Below are 18,417 nucleotides of genomic sequence, written 5' to 3'. Positions count from 1 at the left end.
TCTACCACATGGCCTCCAGCCACGAACTATCCTCGGACAGCCCGGTTCAGCTCACGGGACTACTCACAGCCTATTCGGTGCTTTGGATGTAAGCAACTAGGGCACAAAAGACCAGAGTGTCCCCTAAGCACAGCGAACCAAGTACAGTCCTGGAGGAGACCCGCCGGCGGAAACCCACGTAACCCCCAGCCTGCGGCCCACTGCATAGAGGAGGAAGAGTGCTGGGGCATCCTACATGAAGTGGACCCCATGCAAGCTGCCCACCGGGATAACCGGCAACTGGTTAAAGTGAATGGGAAGGAGGTCAGTGGTCTACGGGATACTGGTGCTACCATGACCTTGCTCCAAAAGAACTTGGTGTCTGAGAAACAGCAAACCAGAGACACTGTGGCTGTGAGGGTAGCAGGGGGCGCTGTGTTCCGCCTACCTGTTGCCCGGGTACATTTGGATTGGGGAGTGGGCGCTAGACCTGTGAATGTGGGGGTCATGAAGGACTTACCTGCTGATGTTCTCCTTGGAAATGACTTGGCCCCCCTTGTTTATGCCTATGCTCCCATGGGTCCCACCGATGTTAACCCTGTGACTACCCGTGCCCAGATCCATGCCGCAGAGACTGACCCACCTGCTGCTGAGCCCCAGGACGCTGAGCTCAGTAAATCTCTATCCGCCATTGATACGTGGAAGTCCCGTTACAATGCACTGATGAAGGAGAAGAGTCAAGTAGAGGATGAAATGGTCGCGTTAAACAATCACGTAACAGTGCTTGCAGGAGACAAGAGGAGCGCAGAGGAAAAAGCGCGTTTAGAATGGGAATCTCTGCTAGACAAGCTGCACCGACAGACTGCAGAAAACACCAGCTTGAGAGTGGAACATGAAACATTAAAGACAAACTTAGCGACACTGGAGGAGAAGCTGACGCTGGCTCATAGTGAGGTGCAGCAACTCAAGGGCACCCTATGTCAGTATGAAGGGCTTGTGGATACCTATAAAGAGCAGGTATAAAAAACTCGTAAAGAAGCCGATGAGATTTGTCTCCAACTGGAAAGAAGCGGCTTTGAAAACAAAAATTTGAAGGACTGTTTAGCTCTGGTCTGGGCACTGAAGAAGTTGAACCCTTATTTATACGGACAGGAATTCTCTCTCATAACGGGAATGCAGATGGATTTTCCCTGCAAACTGACATGCCTACCACCTACTAGTCCGGTCATCCCCAAGTTGACCCGCCAAAGGTCTGCCGTAGTGTCCCACCAGGAGGGAGCCATGTGACAGACCCCGCTGTCAGTACTGGAAGGGTTAACTTCGTTCAGCTTTGAGAAACTTTTTCTAAAGACAGTTTTCCTGGCAGCAACTATTGTTTACTGTAATTAAGTTTAAGTAATAAGTGTTCACATTGTTTAATCACCTCCAGAAAGCAGACTGCCAGGTGATAAGAAGGACTCCATTGTTTTCTTGTGTTTAAATTGTTTATTTGATTAAGTAATGTAATTCTATTGTTTCATGTAAAAGGGCGTCTTCCCTCTATCTAATGTACAATACTCTTCCAACCCCCCATCTGTTCTGCTAGGGGAGTTCTGCATAAATACTGGGCATATAGCCCTCAATAAAGACATTCTGTTCACCTTCAAAATGGAGCTTGGTCTCATGTTTGAGGGGAATTAGCTGGGTTGTGTGTTGCTGATCCCATATTCAGGACATCTTTCATCTGGTATTAACCCTTGGTATCCGGGTTGATACCGTAACACATGCTTTAGAGGATTTTATAATACATTAATGGTAGAAAAACTAATAAGAAAAATATTGGAGCAAAATATGATAAGGGTAGGGTTGTCAATAAAGACCAGGTGAAGGTTAAGGTGTTAAAGGCACAGTATATGCCTTGTAATTACAAGCTTTTCTGCAGTCTTGAAATGAACTAACATACTATACAAGTTTGAAAATATTTGGAATGCACTAACACCTTACATTATGTGTGAGTATTTTGTGTAAGAGGTCAGACTGCATAGTAGATAATTTACTATTATTTATGTGGTTGTATTGCAGAGAGCCGTCAGAATATGACATTGATGGTAAATGCTATTCCTGTCACCCTGAATGCCTGCCTCGGAATGACAATATCACTTGCACAGGGCCGGTAAGTGCACTAAAAGGGAAATTGTACGAAATACTAACTTCTCTAGAAAGTGTGAAGTAAAACTATTTAAAAATGCAAAGCAATTCTCTTCCTGGGGAGGCAGTTATGTGTTTCCCAATACTGAAGTATAATTCTCAAGCAGAGTACACTGACTACATGTTTTTTGAAGCTCGAGCCTGACAGTATGTACGGGATGGCTGCATGAAGAACCTCAAATTTCTGCTTACAGCAGTGCACAAGCTCATTTACATCTCAATTTTTAGGCTGGTATGTCTGGACTGTTCTACATTTGTAATAACACTGCAAAGTTCACTAATAAATTAACAGTCTTAAATTGTCTTACAATGTTTTGGAGTCAGTCAAAATCCTTTAGATTTTTTTTAAAAAAATGCTACCAAATCCTCCATTAGTCTATTCATGTAGATAATTTATTTGATAAGCCCTTCAAATGCAGCTCATTGCAATGCCTGGGTTACTTTCTGACATATGCTGGGCAAAAATATAAAAAAAAATCTTTCATTGATCTTTTAAATGTACAACTCATATATAATTTTTTAATAGTTTGCTATATTTATGTTTTTAGTGAATTGAAGAGTTATGGTACAATTAATTCCTTCCCTATCGGGACTTTCAGAGAAAAACTTGCCCATAATACCAGAGAATTTTTAGCATTTTTGCTATCACTGCATTTAAACAGAAATATAGCCTTGCTTTCTATTTACCTGTCAAAACTATATATTTTTTGTAAGTAGACAACCCAAGGTATTGCTCTAGGCCCATTTTGGTATATTTCATGCCTCTATTTTACCACCAAGTGCGATCATATAAAAGAAAATTGTTAACTCTTTCACAAATGTTGGATATCTCACTGAAATTATTTACATACTACTTGTGCAATCCTAGCACAAATAATTGTAAAAGCTTCTCTGGGATCCCTTTTGTTCAGAAATAGCAGACATGCATGGCTTTACCATTGCTTTTTGGTAAATAGAATTTTTAGAATTAGAATTATTCCCGGCAGTGAAGGGGTTAATTAGGTAGCTTGTAAGGTTAATTTTAGCTTTAGGGGCCTATTTAAGAACGTGCGAGCGGACATGATCCGATATTGCGGATCATGTCCGCTGCACATCGATAAATACAGACAGCATACGCTCTTGGCATTTATCATTGCACCAGCAGTTCTTGTGAACTGCTGGTGCAATGCCGCCCCCTGCAGATTTGCGGCCAATAGGCCGCTAGCAGGGGGTGTCAATCAACCCGATCGTCGTGGATCAGGTTGATTTCCAGCAATGTTTGTCCGCCGCCTCAGACCGCTGTTTTATAACTTCAGTTTCTGGCGAGCCTGAAGTCTCACCAGAAACACAGGGCATCAAGCTCCATACGGAGCTTGATAAATAGGCCCCTTAGTGTAGAAATTGGCCTCCCACCCCCTGATCCCTCCCAAACACCTCTCTTCCCTCACCCCCCATCTTACACCCCATCTTAGTTACTGGCAGACAGTCTGCCAGTATCTGCCAGTACCTATAAAATGTAAGTATTTATTTTTTTAATTTTATTTTCTGTAGTGTAGTAGTCCCCCCACCTCCCCTCCTCCCATGATCATTAGTTCGGGACCCCCCCACACCACCACTATTTTTCTGTAGCATAGCACCCTTTCCCTCCCTTTACATTTATTTTTTTATTTTCTGCAGTGTAGGGCCTTCCCACTCCCTCCTCCCTCCCCCTTCCACTGTTAGACCGCCCTACCTCTGCATTCTTACCTAATCCCTGGTTTAGGACTTTGGCATCACCTGGGGAATCTGGGGATGATAGTGATATTACCATGCATGTGAGTGGTGACATCATCAAGCCCCGGAAACCCAGAAATGCCAGGAATATGGAGAAGGCTTAAGGGAGCTGGGTTAAGCCCTAGAAACCTCAAAGACCCCATATTTGAAAAGTAATTTCATGCTCTTATAAATGTGTGTATGGGAGTTTAAGTTTAAACACTTGAAAAATAAATAAATAAAGTACACATGTTTTAAGCACAACATATCCTCTAACCCCTCTAAAAGGCTAGAGACTGTTTCAAAGCCCATAAACCCTTTTTAAAAATAAAGCCCCTATATAAGTTTTAGTAGCCAGGTGATCACTGTGGTAATAGTGACACCTGGCGTGAATAAATGTGCATTTACCGTATTTGCACCAAGGTTCATGGGGGCCCCTATGTGCTGATCAAAGTTACATAAATATTCTGAAAGGTCCCTATTTTTATGTGGATAACTCTGTCTTTTTACTGTAAAGTTTAGGTGGAAAAACACACACACTATTGTTTATAACCTTGTTTATTAAAATATTAATTAAAAAAATGCATTTTTTTCACATTTGTTGCAGCTTTCTTACACGATATGATATATACATAAAATAATGCTATAGTTTGAATCTGCTGAGTCTCCTGAAATAAAAAAGATATGTTATATGTGTTGGTTTGTCACTAAAAATTACCCAACAGTAGGACCTAAATATAAACAGCATCTAAAAACTGCAAAACAGCTTATCACAGGGGTGGAAATGACTAAAGGCTTTAATTAAATTTACCTTAAAGGGATGGTAAATCCTAGCATTTGTGAAATGCTAGGATTTACCATTGAAACAAATAAAGGGGGCTTTCAATCAAGAAGTATAAAATACTTTATGCTGAAAGTTCCTTTATTTGTTTGATGCGTTCGCCATGATGAGCGCCTCAATGTTGCCTACGGCAGAACGATATTTTGCTGAAAAGTCACGTTTCCACCTTAGCCAATAGTCATGCAGGCTATCTGACTTGGTGCCAGCTGGAGCACACGGATATTTGCTTACATTGGAAACGTCACCTCACAGCAAAATAGCGTTCTGCTGCAGGCTGCCTGAGTAGCTCAGTGCGGCGAACGCTTCAAACAAATAAAGGAGCTTTCAGCATGAAGTATTTTATACTTCATGACTGAAAGTCCACTTTATTTGTTCCAATGGTAAATCCTAGCGTTTCACAGATGCAAGGATTTACCATCCCTTTAATAAACAATATATTGTGCCATTAATTATGATCTGTTTTATCTATATATATCTGTATTCTGAACAAATATCAAGATAAACATATACAAAATTAAAGCTGGACAAAGAAAAACCCAATAAAAGTAGTATGGCATCTCTTTAGGCGAGAATTATCCCAAAGTCTCGCAATAAGTGCAGATATCTATTGGAAAGAGTGCGCTAAAAAAGCTTACTACACCTGTGAAGTGAACATTACCATGTAACATTAAGAGAATAAATATGTATTCAATGTACAAAGAACCTTACAAATCTTAGTATAAAATAATGGTTTATTAACTAAATATCAATGTTAAAAGAATTATATCTAGATATGTAGACAATATTGCCGAACATACCTTAACAATTATGCATAAAAATGTAAATGAAAATAGAAATAAAAATACCTAAATATACACCTCTTGGTATTGATTTACTAATTATTATAAGGTGCACCTTATTAAAATATATTGTGTATTCAAAAGTTGCGTCTCTCATAAAGAGTGGATCCACAATATATACATAAAATTCATAAAATATGTAGGTAACACTTTAAATTCACAATCTAAAAATATACTGGTTATTTATATTGACAACATGTAATGAGAATTGTATTACAATGCTGCGTTTGTGACAAGTGAATTATATGACTGCCCCTTTTGTGTTATGTGTATCCTCAATATTCCCAAGTCACTTTTGAAGGGGAAAAAAAGTCTTTAAAACAATGAATTATTTCTTAACTTGTGTTCAATTGAAGTGGTAGCGTTTCAATAAACAGTTATGTCCCAATAGCCACTGGTATTCTACTCACCGAAATCCGAAAAGCACTTATGTTATATTTTGCTTTCTCCGACCTTACCCCTTCTCGTGTACCCGTCTCAGTGTTTATGTTGCCACTTCCGGGTTCACTGACGTAGTGGTCACATGTCAGGTTTTTTATCCAATCAGGAGGTCAGATTGAATTTATTTTAAAGAATAACTATTTTAATTTCAATGATCAATTTTACCTCCAGATTAAGGGAACGGCGATGGGCACCAAGTTCGCTTCCAGCTATGCCAATCTATTTATGGGCTACATGGAAGAAGAGTTGATCCATGAGTCAGGCTGGGAGTCGAACTTGGTACTCTATCACCATTTTATTGATTATATTTTTATAGTTTGGAAGGGGGACCCAGAATTACTTAAACTATTCATAGAGGACATTGTACTAATAAATATGGTATTAGTTTTACACACGAATATAGCAGTTAAAAATAAGTTATCTAGACATAGATGTAGAAATAGAAGGTCTAGATATAATCACTACCACACATTTCAAACAAGTTGACTCGAACAACTTTATACATCATAAAAGTTGCCATTATATAAAATGACTGGATAATATACCAAAAAATCAATTTCAAAGAATGAGGAGGAATTGTAGTAAAATTGAAGATTGTGATAGACAGGCTACCTTTCTAGAAAGTAAATTTGAAAAAAGAGGATATAATCAAGATCTAATAAATCAAGCAAAATTAGATGCAAGATCAAAAGAAAGGGGAATCCTTCTACAAAATAAAAATAAAAATCAGAAAATTAATACAATTTACAAAAAATGAAGGTAGACTGGATATACCATTTATAACAGATTACAACATCAACCATAAGAAATTAAAAGGTATTTTGATAAACATTGGCATTTACTACAACGAGATCCATATATAGGAGAATTATTATTAGACAAACCCTGAATGGTTTATAGGAAGTCCAGGTATTTAAAAAACATTCTAGCACCCAGCACTTTTTCACAAAAAAAGAATAGTAAATATGACACAGACCTCAAAAATAGTCACTTCCACAGTCACTAAAAAAGAATATAAAATTAAAGATTTTTGATAAGTTGCTCTGACAATAATGTAATCTACTTAATTCAATGTCCCTGTTCCAGTCAGTATTTAGGGGAGACCTCCCGCCCATTAAGGGATAAGATCAGGGAACACTTACTGAACATTGAACACGGATTTGAGGGTCACCCCCTTTCAAAGCATTTCAGAGAATCACGTGCACAAAACACTAAGGCCTAGATTTAGAGTTCGGCGGTAGCCGTGAAAACCAGCGTTAGAGGCTCCTAACGCTGGTTTTAGGCTACCGCCGGTATTTGGAGTCAGTGATTAAAGGGTCCAACGCTCACTTTTCAGCCGCGACTTTTCCATACCGCAGATCCCCTTACGTCAATTGCGTATCCTATCTTTTCAATGGGATCTTCCTAACGCTGGTATTTAGAGTCATTTCTGAAGTGAGCGTTAGAGCTCTAACGACAAAACTCCAGCCGCAGGAAAAAAGCAGGGCTAACGCCGGTTCATAAAGCTCTTAACTACTGTGCTCTAAAGTACACTAACACCCATAAACTACCTATGTACCCCTAAACCGAGGTCCCCCCACATCGCCGCAACTCGATTAAATTTTTTTAACCCCTAATCTGCCGACCGCCACCTACGTTATACTTATGTACCCCTAATCTGCTGCCCCTAACCCCGCCAACCCCTGTATTATATTTATTAACCCCTAATCTGCCCCCCTCAACGTTGCCGACACCTGCCTACACTTATTAACCCCTAATCTGCCGAGCGGACCTGAGCGCTACTATAATAAAGTTATTAACCCCTAATCCGCCTCACTAACCCTATCATAAATAGTATTAACCCCTAATCTGCCCTCCCTAACATCGCCGACACCTAACTTCAATTATTAACCCCTAATCTGACGACCGGAGCTCATCGCTACTATACTAAATGGATTAACCCCTAAAGCTAAGTCTAACCCTAACACTAACACCCCCCTAACTTAAATATAATTTAAATCTAACGAAATAAATTAACTCTTATTAAATAAATTATTCCTATTTAAAGCTAAATACTTACCTGTAAAATACATCCTAATATAGCTACAACATAAATTATAATTATATTGTAGCTATTTTAGGATTAATATTTATTTTACAGGCAACTTGGTAATTATTTTAACCAGGTACAATAGCTATTAAATAGTTAAGAACTATTTAATAGTTACCTAGTTAAAATAATAACAAAATTACCTGTAAAATAAATCCTAACCTAAGTTATAATTAAACCTAACACTACCCTATCAATAAATTAATTAAATAAAATACCTACAATTAACTACAATTAACCTAACACTACACTATCAATAAATAAATTAAATACAATTGCTACAAATAACTGCAATTACATAAACTAACTAAAGTACAAAAAATAAAAAATAACTAAGTTACAAAAAATAAAAAAATATTTACAAACATAAGAAAAATATTACAACAATTTTAAACTAATTAACCTACTCTAAGCCCCCTAATAAAATAACAAAGACCCCCAAAATAAAAAAATGCCCTACCCTATTCTAAATTAATAGAGTTAAAAGCTCTTTTACCTTACCAGCCCTGAACAGGGCCCTTTGCGGGGCATGCCCCAAGAAAATCAGCTCTTTTGCCTGTAAAAAAAAACATACAATACCCCCCCCCAACATTACAACCCACCACCCACATACCCCTAATCTAACCCAAACCCCCCTTAAATAAACCTAACACTAAGCCCCTGAAGATCTTCCTACCTTGTCTTCACCATCCAGGTATCACCGATCCGTCCTGGCATCCGGTGCTGAAGAGGTCCAGAAGAGGCTCCAAAGTCTTCCTCCTATACGGCAAGAAGAGGACATCCGGACCGGCAAACATCTTCTCCAAGCGGCATCTTCGATCTTCTTCCATCCGGTGCGGAGCGGGTCCATCTTGAATCAGCCGACGCGGATCCATCCTCTTCTTCCGGCGTCTCCCGACGAATGACGGTTCCTTTAAGGGACGTCATCCAAGATGGCGTCCCTCGAATTCCGATTGGCTGATAGGATTCTATCAGCCAATCGGAATTAAGGTAGGAATATTCTGATTGGCTGATGGAATCAGCCAATCAGAATCAAGTTCAATCCGATTGGCTGATCCAATCAGCCAATCAGATTGAGCTCGCATTCTATTGGCTGATCGGAACAGCCAAATAGGAATAGGATTGAACTTGATTCTGATTGGCTGATTCCATCAGCCAATCAGAATATTCCTACCTTAATTCCGATTGGCTGATAGAATCCTATCAGCCAATCGGAATTCGAGGGACGCCATCTTGGATGACGTCCCTTAAAGGAACCGTCATTCGTCGGGAGACGCCGGAAGAAGAGGATGGATCCGCGTCGGCTGATTCAAGATGGACCCGCTCCGCACCGGATGGAAGAAGATCGAAGATGCCGCTTGGAGAAGATGTTTGCCGGTCCGGATGTCCTCTTCTTGCCGGATAGGAGGAAGACTTTGGAGCCTCTTCTGGACCTCTTCAGCACCGGATGCCAGGACGGATCGGTGATACCTGGATGGTGAAGACAAGGTAGGAAGATCTTCAGGGGCTTAGTGTTAGGTTTATTTAAGGGGGGTTTGGGTTAGATTAGGGGTATGTGGGTGGTGGGTTGTAATGTTGGGGGGGGTATTGTATGTTTATTTTTACAGGCAAAAGAGCTGATTTTCTTGGGGCATGCCCCGCAAAGGGCCCTGTTCAGGGCTGGTAAGGTAAAAGAGCTTTTAACTCTATTAATTTAGAATAGGGTAGGGCATTTTTTTATTTTGGGGGTCTTTGTTATTTTATTAGGGGGCTTAGAGTAGGTGTAATTAGTTTAAAATTGTTGTAATATTTTTCTTATGTTTGTAAATATTTTTTTATTTTTTGTAACTTAATTATTTTTTATTTTTTGTAACTTAGTTATTTTTTATTTTTTGTACTTTAGTTAGTTTATGTAATTGTAGTTATTTGTAGCAATTGTATTTAATTTATTTATTGATAGTGTAGTGTTAGGTTAATTGTAGGTAATTGTAGGTATTTTATTTAATTAATTTATTGATAGGGTAGTGTTAGGTTTAATTATAACTTAGGTTAGGATTTATTTTACAGGTAATTTTGTTATTATTTTAACTAGGTAACTATTAAATAGTTCTTAACTATTTAATAGCTATTGTACCTGGTTAAAATAATTACCAAGTTGCCTGTAAAATAAATATTAATCCTAAAATAGCTACAATATAATTATAATTTATATTGTAGCTATATTAGGATGTATTTTACAGGTAAGTATTTAGCTTTAAATAGGAATAATTTATTTAATAGGAGTTAATTAATTTCGTTAGATTTAAATTATATTTAAGTTAGGGGGGTGTTAGTGTTAGGGTTAGACTTAGCTTTAGGGGTTAATCCATTTATTATAGTAGCGATGAGCTCCGGTCGTCAGATTAGGGGTTAATAATTGAAGTTAGGTGTCGGCGATGTTAGGGAGGGCAGATTAGGGGTTAATACTATTTATGATAGGGTTAGTGAGGCGGATTAGGGGTTAATAACTTTATTATAGTAGCGCTCAGGTCCGCTCGGCAGATTAGGGGTTAATTATTGTAAGTAGCTGGCGGCGACGTTCTGGGGGGGGCAGGTTAGGGGTTAATAAATATAATATAGGGGTCGGCGGTGTTAGGGGCAGCAGATTAGGGGTACATAGGGATAATGTAAGTTGCGGCGGTTTACGGAGCGGAAGATTAGGGGTTAATAATATAATGCAGGGGTCAGCGATAGCGGGGGCGGCAGATTAGGGGTTAATAAGTGTAAGGGTAGGGGTGTTTAGACTCGGGGTACATGTTAGAGTGTTAGGTGCAGACGTAGGAAGTGTTTCCCTATAGATAACAATGGGGCTGCGTTAGGAGCTGAACGCTGCTTTTTTGCAGGTGTTAGGTTTTTTTTCAGCTCAAACAGCCCCATTGTTTCCTATGGGAGAATCGTGCACGAGCACGTTTTTGAGGCTGGCCGCGTCCGTAAGCAACTCTGGTATCGAGAGTTGCATTTGCGGTAAAAATGCTCTACGCTCCTTTTTTGGAGCCTAACGCAGCATTTTTTTGAACTCTCGATACCAGAGTTAATTTTATGGTGCGGCCAGAAAAAAGCCCGCGTAGCGTTAACAGCCCATCTACCGCCAAACTCCAAATCTAGGCCTAAAGGTTTTCAATATTGGGGTATTAGAAAAATTAAATCAGCTTTAAGGGCAGAAGCAGAATTAATCTTTGATTTTAAAACACTAGAACCTTTTGGTCTCAATGCTGAATTAGATTTAAATCCTTTTATTTAAATTTAAATATACTTGTTTGAAATATATGTGGTATTGATAGATATGTTATCCATTTTTTGGATTAACCCATGTACCATATCAATATATTGATTTTTATATGTTTATTTTGAGTATTTTCATGTTTAGATATTATATTGCCTTTTTAGCATGAACATGGTTTATATAAACTTAGAACTAATATGCATTTTATATTTTGAAGGAAGATTTGCAATCTAGATATTTTTAACTATAGAAGGTTTTTTTTTAAGAAAAATGTGTTAATCAGACTGCCCCTTTAAACAAAAGGGATGATAACACTGCCCCTTTAACCAAGGACTATAAATTAAGGGGAAGTGCAATCACAGGTTCATCTTGAAAAAAGCTGTTTAGCTGAAACATGTTGATGAATTGCCCTGTATTGCACTGAAAGAGAAGGAACTTGCTGTTAAACTAGAGAAGGATTCGACGATGAATCTTCACTTTTCTTTGTCTGGTAATACACAAGGCTCATGAGCGCTCTGAGTGAAACATTGTTGATTATGCTGCTATAAAGACTTCGACCAAAAAAATTTTGAACAATTCGGATACCAAAGTTTCTACTATCTATACCGAGAATATGACCTCCCGATTGGATAAAAAACCAGACATGTGACCACTACGTCAGTGAACCTGGAAGTGGCAACATAAACGCCGATACTGAGAAAAAGGGGTACACGAGAAGGGGTGAGGTTGGAGAATGCAAAATATAACATAAGCGCTTTTGGATTTTGGTGAGTAGAATACCAGTGGCTATTGGGACATAACATTTTATTGAAACGCTACCACTTCAATTGAATACAAGTTAAGAAATAATTAATCATTTTAAAGACTTTTTTTCCCTTTCAAAAGTGACTTGGGAATATTAGATGAGGATCCAAATAACACAAAAGGGGTAGTCATATAATTCACTTGTCCCAATTGTAACATTGTGATACAATTCTCATTAGATGTTCTCAATATAAATAAGCGGTATATTTTTAGATTGCGAATTTAAAGTTCTACCTAAATATTTTATGATTTTTATGTATATATTGTGGATCCACTCTTTATGAGAGACGCAACTTTTGAATACGCAATATATTTTAATAAGGTAAATCAATACCAAGAGGTGTATATTTAGGTATTTTTATTTCTATTTTCATTTACATTTTTATGCATAATTGTTAATGTATGTTCGGCAATATTGTCTACATATCTAGATATAATTCTTTTAACATTGATATTTAGTTAATAAACCATTCTTTGTACATTGAATACATATTTATTGTCTTAATGTCAAGTTACATGATAATGTGTACTTCACAGGTGTAGTAAGCTTTTTTGGCGCACTCTTTCCAATAGACAAAATTAAAGCTGCCATACTAAATTAGCCTCTTACAATCCTTTGAAAATATGATTGATAACCCATTTATTTTACATTTTTCTAATGCATTTATGACATGAGATCCCTCCCTATAAATGGTATGGAAACAAGTCAACACCAACATTCCTATCAATAAGAAAACACCTTTTCAAACAATTGTGTAGGATTTTTAATCTTTTTAAAGTGCCAGTTGAACACATTTTGACCACAATCAGTTCAACATTTTCATTTTACAAATACAGATTTACAGTTTTTAAGTTTTTGTCTTTTAAAATTGCTTTATTTTAAAGGGCTAGAAAAGTCAAAATTTAAATGTACATGGTGCACTTCATTTTTAAATAGAAGCATTTTTGCAATATACTTCCAGTAGCAAAAATGCTTCTAGTAAAATTAATTATTGTTTTACAAAAACATACACAGATATGCTGCGAGGAACTGTGCACCAGTATTTAAACACCACACCTTCTCAGAGAGTCAGCAGGGGCTTTTTTAACACAAATTAAATGCTAGATAGAATTATGCTTAAATGCTGGGGGCGAGATTACACATGCGGCTTCAGTTTTTAATCGGATATTACTATCACATATACGGTGGCGCATATAAATGCGGCACGTATATTTCACCTGTTGCCCGCTACTTTTACTCCCAGAAAAGCGTCGCAAGTCGGTATCACATATTCAGCGCAAGGACTACGCGGCGAAAATTGTTAAATTCAGAAGATTTCAGTAGCTCTAATTCTATTGGCTGATTTTAATTTTTCAGCCAATAGGAATGCAAGGTGCCCCATATTTAAACAGATACCTTGCATTCCATCTTCAGTATGCGGGACAATCGTACTAAGAGGATCTCCATGCTCGATGGCTCCGCGGTCGCTGCTCTTCTGTTCTGCGGTCACTTCCGCTCTGTGCCAGCTGGGTACTGGATGAAGATAGAAAAGGTCACTGCGCTGGAAGAAGATATTTCTGCCTCCAAGAAGACTTCACCGCCTGGAAGAAGGTCTCTGCCGGATTTCAGGAATGGTGAGTACCTATTTGGGGGGTAGATTTAGGATTTTTTTTTTTTTTAAGATTAGGGTTTTAATGGGCTTGTAAAAGAGCTGAATGCCCTTTTAAGGTCAATGCCCATACAAATGCCCCGTTAGGGTCAATGGGTAGCTTAGGTCTTTTTAGTGTTAGTTTTTTCATTTTGGGGGGTTTGGTGGGTGGGGGTTTTTACTTTTAGGGGGGACTTAGTATTTTTAAATGTAAAAGCTGTTTAGCTTAGGGCAATGCCCTACAAAAGGTCCTTTTATGGGCTATTGGTAGTTTAGTTTATATTAGGGGTGTTTTTATTTTGGGGGGGCTTTTTTATTTTCATAGGGATTAGGTTTAATTTTGTTATTTTTGATAATTTGGTTTATTTTCTGTAATGTTAGACTTTTTATTTTTTGTAATTTTAGATTAATGTAAACTTAGTTTTTTAAACTTACACCTAGATTACGAGTTTTGCGTTAACAGGGGTGCGGTGCTAACGAGCAGTTTTCCCTCACCGCTCACCTACAGACAACGCTGGTATTACGGGTTTTTAGACACTTGGCATTAGCCGCAGAAAAGTGAGCGGAGAGCAAAATTTTGCTCCACATCTCACCTCAATACCAGCGCTGCTTATGGTAGCGGTGAGCTGGCAAAACGTGCTCGTGCACGATTTCCCCATAGGAATCAATGGGGGAGAGCCAGCTGAAAAAAAACCTAACACCTGCAAAAAAGCAGCGTTCAGCTCTTAACGCAGCCCGATTGATTCCTATGGGGAAAATACTTTTATGTCTACACCTAACACCCTAACATGAACCCTGAGTCCCTGAGACACCCCCAATTTTACACTTATTAACCCCTAATCCGCCGCCCCCGACATCGCCGACACCTGCATTATATTATTAACCCCTAATCTGCCGCCCCCAATATCGCCGCAACCAAACTACATTTATTAACCCCTAATCTGCCGCCCCCAGCGTTGCCGCCACTATATTAAATATATTAACCCCTAAACCTAAGTCAAACCCTAAACTTAACCCCCCTAACTTAAATATAATTTAAATATATCTAAATAAATATTACTTTCATTAACTAAATAATTCCTATTTAAAACTAAATACTTACCTATAAAATAAACTATAAGATAGCTACAATATAACTAATAGTTACATTGTATCTATTTTAACTAGGTACAATAGTTATTAAATAGTTATTAACTATTTAATAGCTACCTAGTTAAAATAAATTCAAATTTATCTGTAAAATAAATCCTAACCTAAGTTACAATTACACCTAACACTACACTATAATTAAATTAATTACCTAAACTAAATACAATTAAATACAATTTTAAAAATTATCTAAAGTACGAAAAAACCTCCCCACTAAATTACAGAAAATAATAAAATAATTGCAAGTTTTTTAAACTAATTACACCTAATCTAATCCCCCTAAATAAATAAATAAAAAAGCCCCCCAAAATAATAAAAAGCCCTACCCTATACTAAACTACCAATAGCCCTTAAAAGGGCCTTTTGCTGAGCATTGCCCCAAAGTAATCAGCTCTTTTACCTTTAAAAAAAGTGCAATACCTCCCCCCAACATTAAAACCCACCACCCACACACCCAACCCTACTATAAAACCCACCCAATACCCCCTTAATAAAACCTAACACTAACCCCTTGAAGATCACCCTACCTTGATTGCATCAGCCAATAGGATTGGTTGCTAATTTCTAAGCACTTGAAGGCCGCTTATTATCTCAATGTATTTGACAGTTTTTCACAACTAGAAGGCATTAGTTCATGTGGGCCATATAGATAACATTGTGCTCAAACCGTGGAGATACTTATGAGAGGGCACTGATTGGCTAAAATGCAACTCTGTCAAAAGAACTGAAACAAGGGGGCAGTCCGCAGAGGCTTGTACCTTTTTGAGGTTTTGTTATGCATATTTTCAAGTGTTTACAAGGTAATCACAGAGGTATATATAAGCCCCTGAAGGCCGCCAGTTGTAATCTGGACCTAAATTTGATTATTGAAGTAACTTGGAAACTTTAAACTTTTTTTAAACTGTATGGTCTATCTGAACCATGAAAGAAAAATGATGGGTTTCAAGTCCCTTTAACAAACCGCCAACTAAAATTCTTAATAAAAAAAGGAAGGAAAGAGGAAGAAAAATACATTAAACACTAAATACATTTCATGCATTCCCCTCTCATGCTGCCATTTTGGAACCTAGGTTACACTGCAGGTATCTGAAAGGGAGTTGTTGCACATGTGCAAACAAGTCTACACTGGAATGCAGTGAGAGTTAGATTTCAAAATGGTCGCACCCATGATTAGAGAGAGGTGGGAAATAACCTCAATATTATGCTCTTCTCTGAGGCTAAAGTATTTGTTTCATTATAGCTAACCTCATCCACCTGGCCCTTGATAAATGGAGTCACAGAGGACTATTTATCAAGCCGTCAACCGCAAATACGCTGGAATTCCGCAGCGTAATTGTGGAGAGCTTGATTCCCCTTAGTTATCAAAGCCTACAGACCGGCAAAAGTAGAATTTTGTGACGTAACATACGATCCGCCGGTCTCAGTCCGACACAGATCGATGCTTACGTCACTACAGATGTTCCGAATGCAAATTCAGCACTATCTGACTACTTTTGTAAGTTATCAAATTTCTACCAGGTACGCTCGCCTCTATTCCGGCCCAGCATACCCAGCAATAGGAATCAATGGGAGTCTGAAAGCAGCAAAAGCTTATGTTCGCTGCTGCCCGATATCCCATTGATTCCTATGGGAGAATAAAGTTACGTTTACACCTAACACCCTAACATGTACCCCGAGTCTAAACACCCCTAATCTGCCACCCGACACCGCCGCCACCTACATTATACTTATTAACCCCTAATCTGCTGCCCTGACACCGCCGCTACCTACATTATACTTATTAACCCCTAATCTGCTGCCCCCTACACCGCCGCCACCTACGTAAAGTTATTAACCCCTAACCCGCCGCTCCCAGAGCCCACCGCAACTAAATTAAGTTATTAACCCCTAAACCTAACAACCCGCTAACTTTATATTAAATATTAACTCATCCCTATCTTATAATCAATTTAAACTTACCTTTAAAATTACATTAAACTACATTAAATTAATAATTATTTTACCCTAACTATTATAATAAAATTACATTAAACTACATTAAATTAATAATTAATCTACCCTATTATAATAAAATAACATTAAACTACATTAAATAAATAATTAATCTACCCTAACTATTATAATAAAATTACATTAAACTACATTAAATTAATAATTAATCTACCCTAACTATTATAATAAAATTACATTAAACTATATTAAATTAATAATTAATCTAACCTAACTTTTATACTACAATTACATCAAACTACAAATTAAATTAACTATATTATATATTTAGAAAACTAACCCTACTCAAATAATTTAAATCTACTATATAAAATTACTAAATTACAAAAAACTAACAACTAAGTTACAAAAAAATAACAAACACTAAGTTACACAAAAAAATAAACACTAAATTCCAAAAAATAAAAAAGAAATGATCAAAGATTTAAACTAATTACACCTAATCTAAGGGCCCTATGAAAATAAAAAAGCCCCCCCCAAATAAAAAAACCCTAACCTACAATAAACTACAAATAGCCCTTAAAAAGGGCCTTTTACGGGGCATTGCCCCAAAGAAATCAGCTCTTTTACCTGTAAATAAAAAATACAAATACCCCCCAACAGTAAAACCCACCACCCACACAACCAACCCCCCCCCAAATAAAACCCTAACTAAAAAAACATAAGCTTCCCATTGCCCTGAAAAGGGTATTTGGATGGACATTGCCTTAAAAGGGCATTTAGCTCTATTACACCCAAACCCTAATCTAAAAATAAAACCCGCCCAATAAACCCTTAAAAAATCCTAACACTAACCCCTGAAGATCGACTTACAGTTTTGAAGAGCTGACATCCATCCTCCAAGAAGCAGGCAGAAGTCCTCATCGAAGCCGGGAGAAGTCTTCATCTAAGTGGCCGAAGTCTTCATCCAAGGCCGCAGAAGTCTTCACCCAGACGGCTCCATCTTCAAGACATCCGACACGGAGCATCCTCTTCCATCAACGTCTTCTTCCCGAATGAAGGTTCCTTTAAATAACGTCATCCAAGATGGCGTCCCTTAGATTCCGATTGGCTGATAGAATTCTATCAGCCAATTGAAATTAAGGTTGAAAAAATCCTATCCACCAATAGAATGCAAGCTCAATCCTATTGGCTGATTGGATCAGCCAATAGGATGAAAGCTCAATCCAATTGGCTGATTGCAACAGCCAATAGGATTTTTTTAACCTTAATTCTGATTGGCTGATAGAATTCTATCAGCCAATCGGAATCTAAGGGGCGCCATCTTGGATGACGTCATTTAAAGGAACCTTCATTCGGGAATAAGACGTCGATGGAAGAGGATGCTTCGCGTCGGATGTCTTGAAGATGGAGCCTCTCCGTGCCGGATGGATGAAGATAGAAGATGCTGTCTGGGTGAAGACTTCTGCAGGCTTGGATGAAGACTTCGGCCGCTTGGATGAAGACTTCTCCCGCCTTCGATGAGGACTTCTGCTGGC

The 18,417-nt window shown here is 38.0% G+C and overlaps 1 protein-coding gene across 1 annotated transcript in view; it reads left to right on the top strand.

Annotated features, from left to right (window-relative positions):
- The window catches only part of LOC128660625 (epidermal growth factor receptor), a 374,881-nt gene that overhangs the window by 334,528 nt on the left and 21,936 nt on the right, over positions 1–18,417 (top strand). Inside the window, exon 14 of the mRNA XM_053714556.1 lies at positions 2,041–2,131. Coding sequence (XP_053570531.1) covers positions 2,041–2,131 — 91 coding nt within the window. The remainder of the gene's footprint in view (positions 1–2,040; positions 2,132–18,417) is intronic.

This window comes from Bombina bombina, chromosome 5 (genome assembly GCF_027579735.1).
Source record: "Bombina bombina isolate aBomBom1 chromosome 5, aBomBom1.pri, whole genome shotgun sequence".
NCBI lineage: Eukaryota > Metazoa > Chordata > Amphibia > Anura > Bombinatoridae > Bombina > Bombina bombina.
The sequence above is the reverse complement of the archived record's forward strand: the minus strand, read 5'-3'. Positions and strand labels throughout refer to the sequence as shown.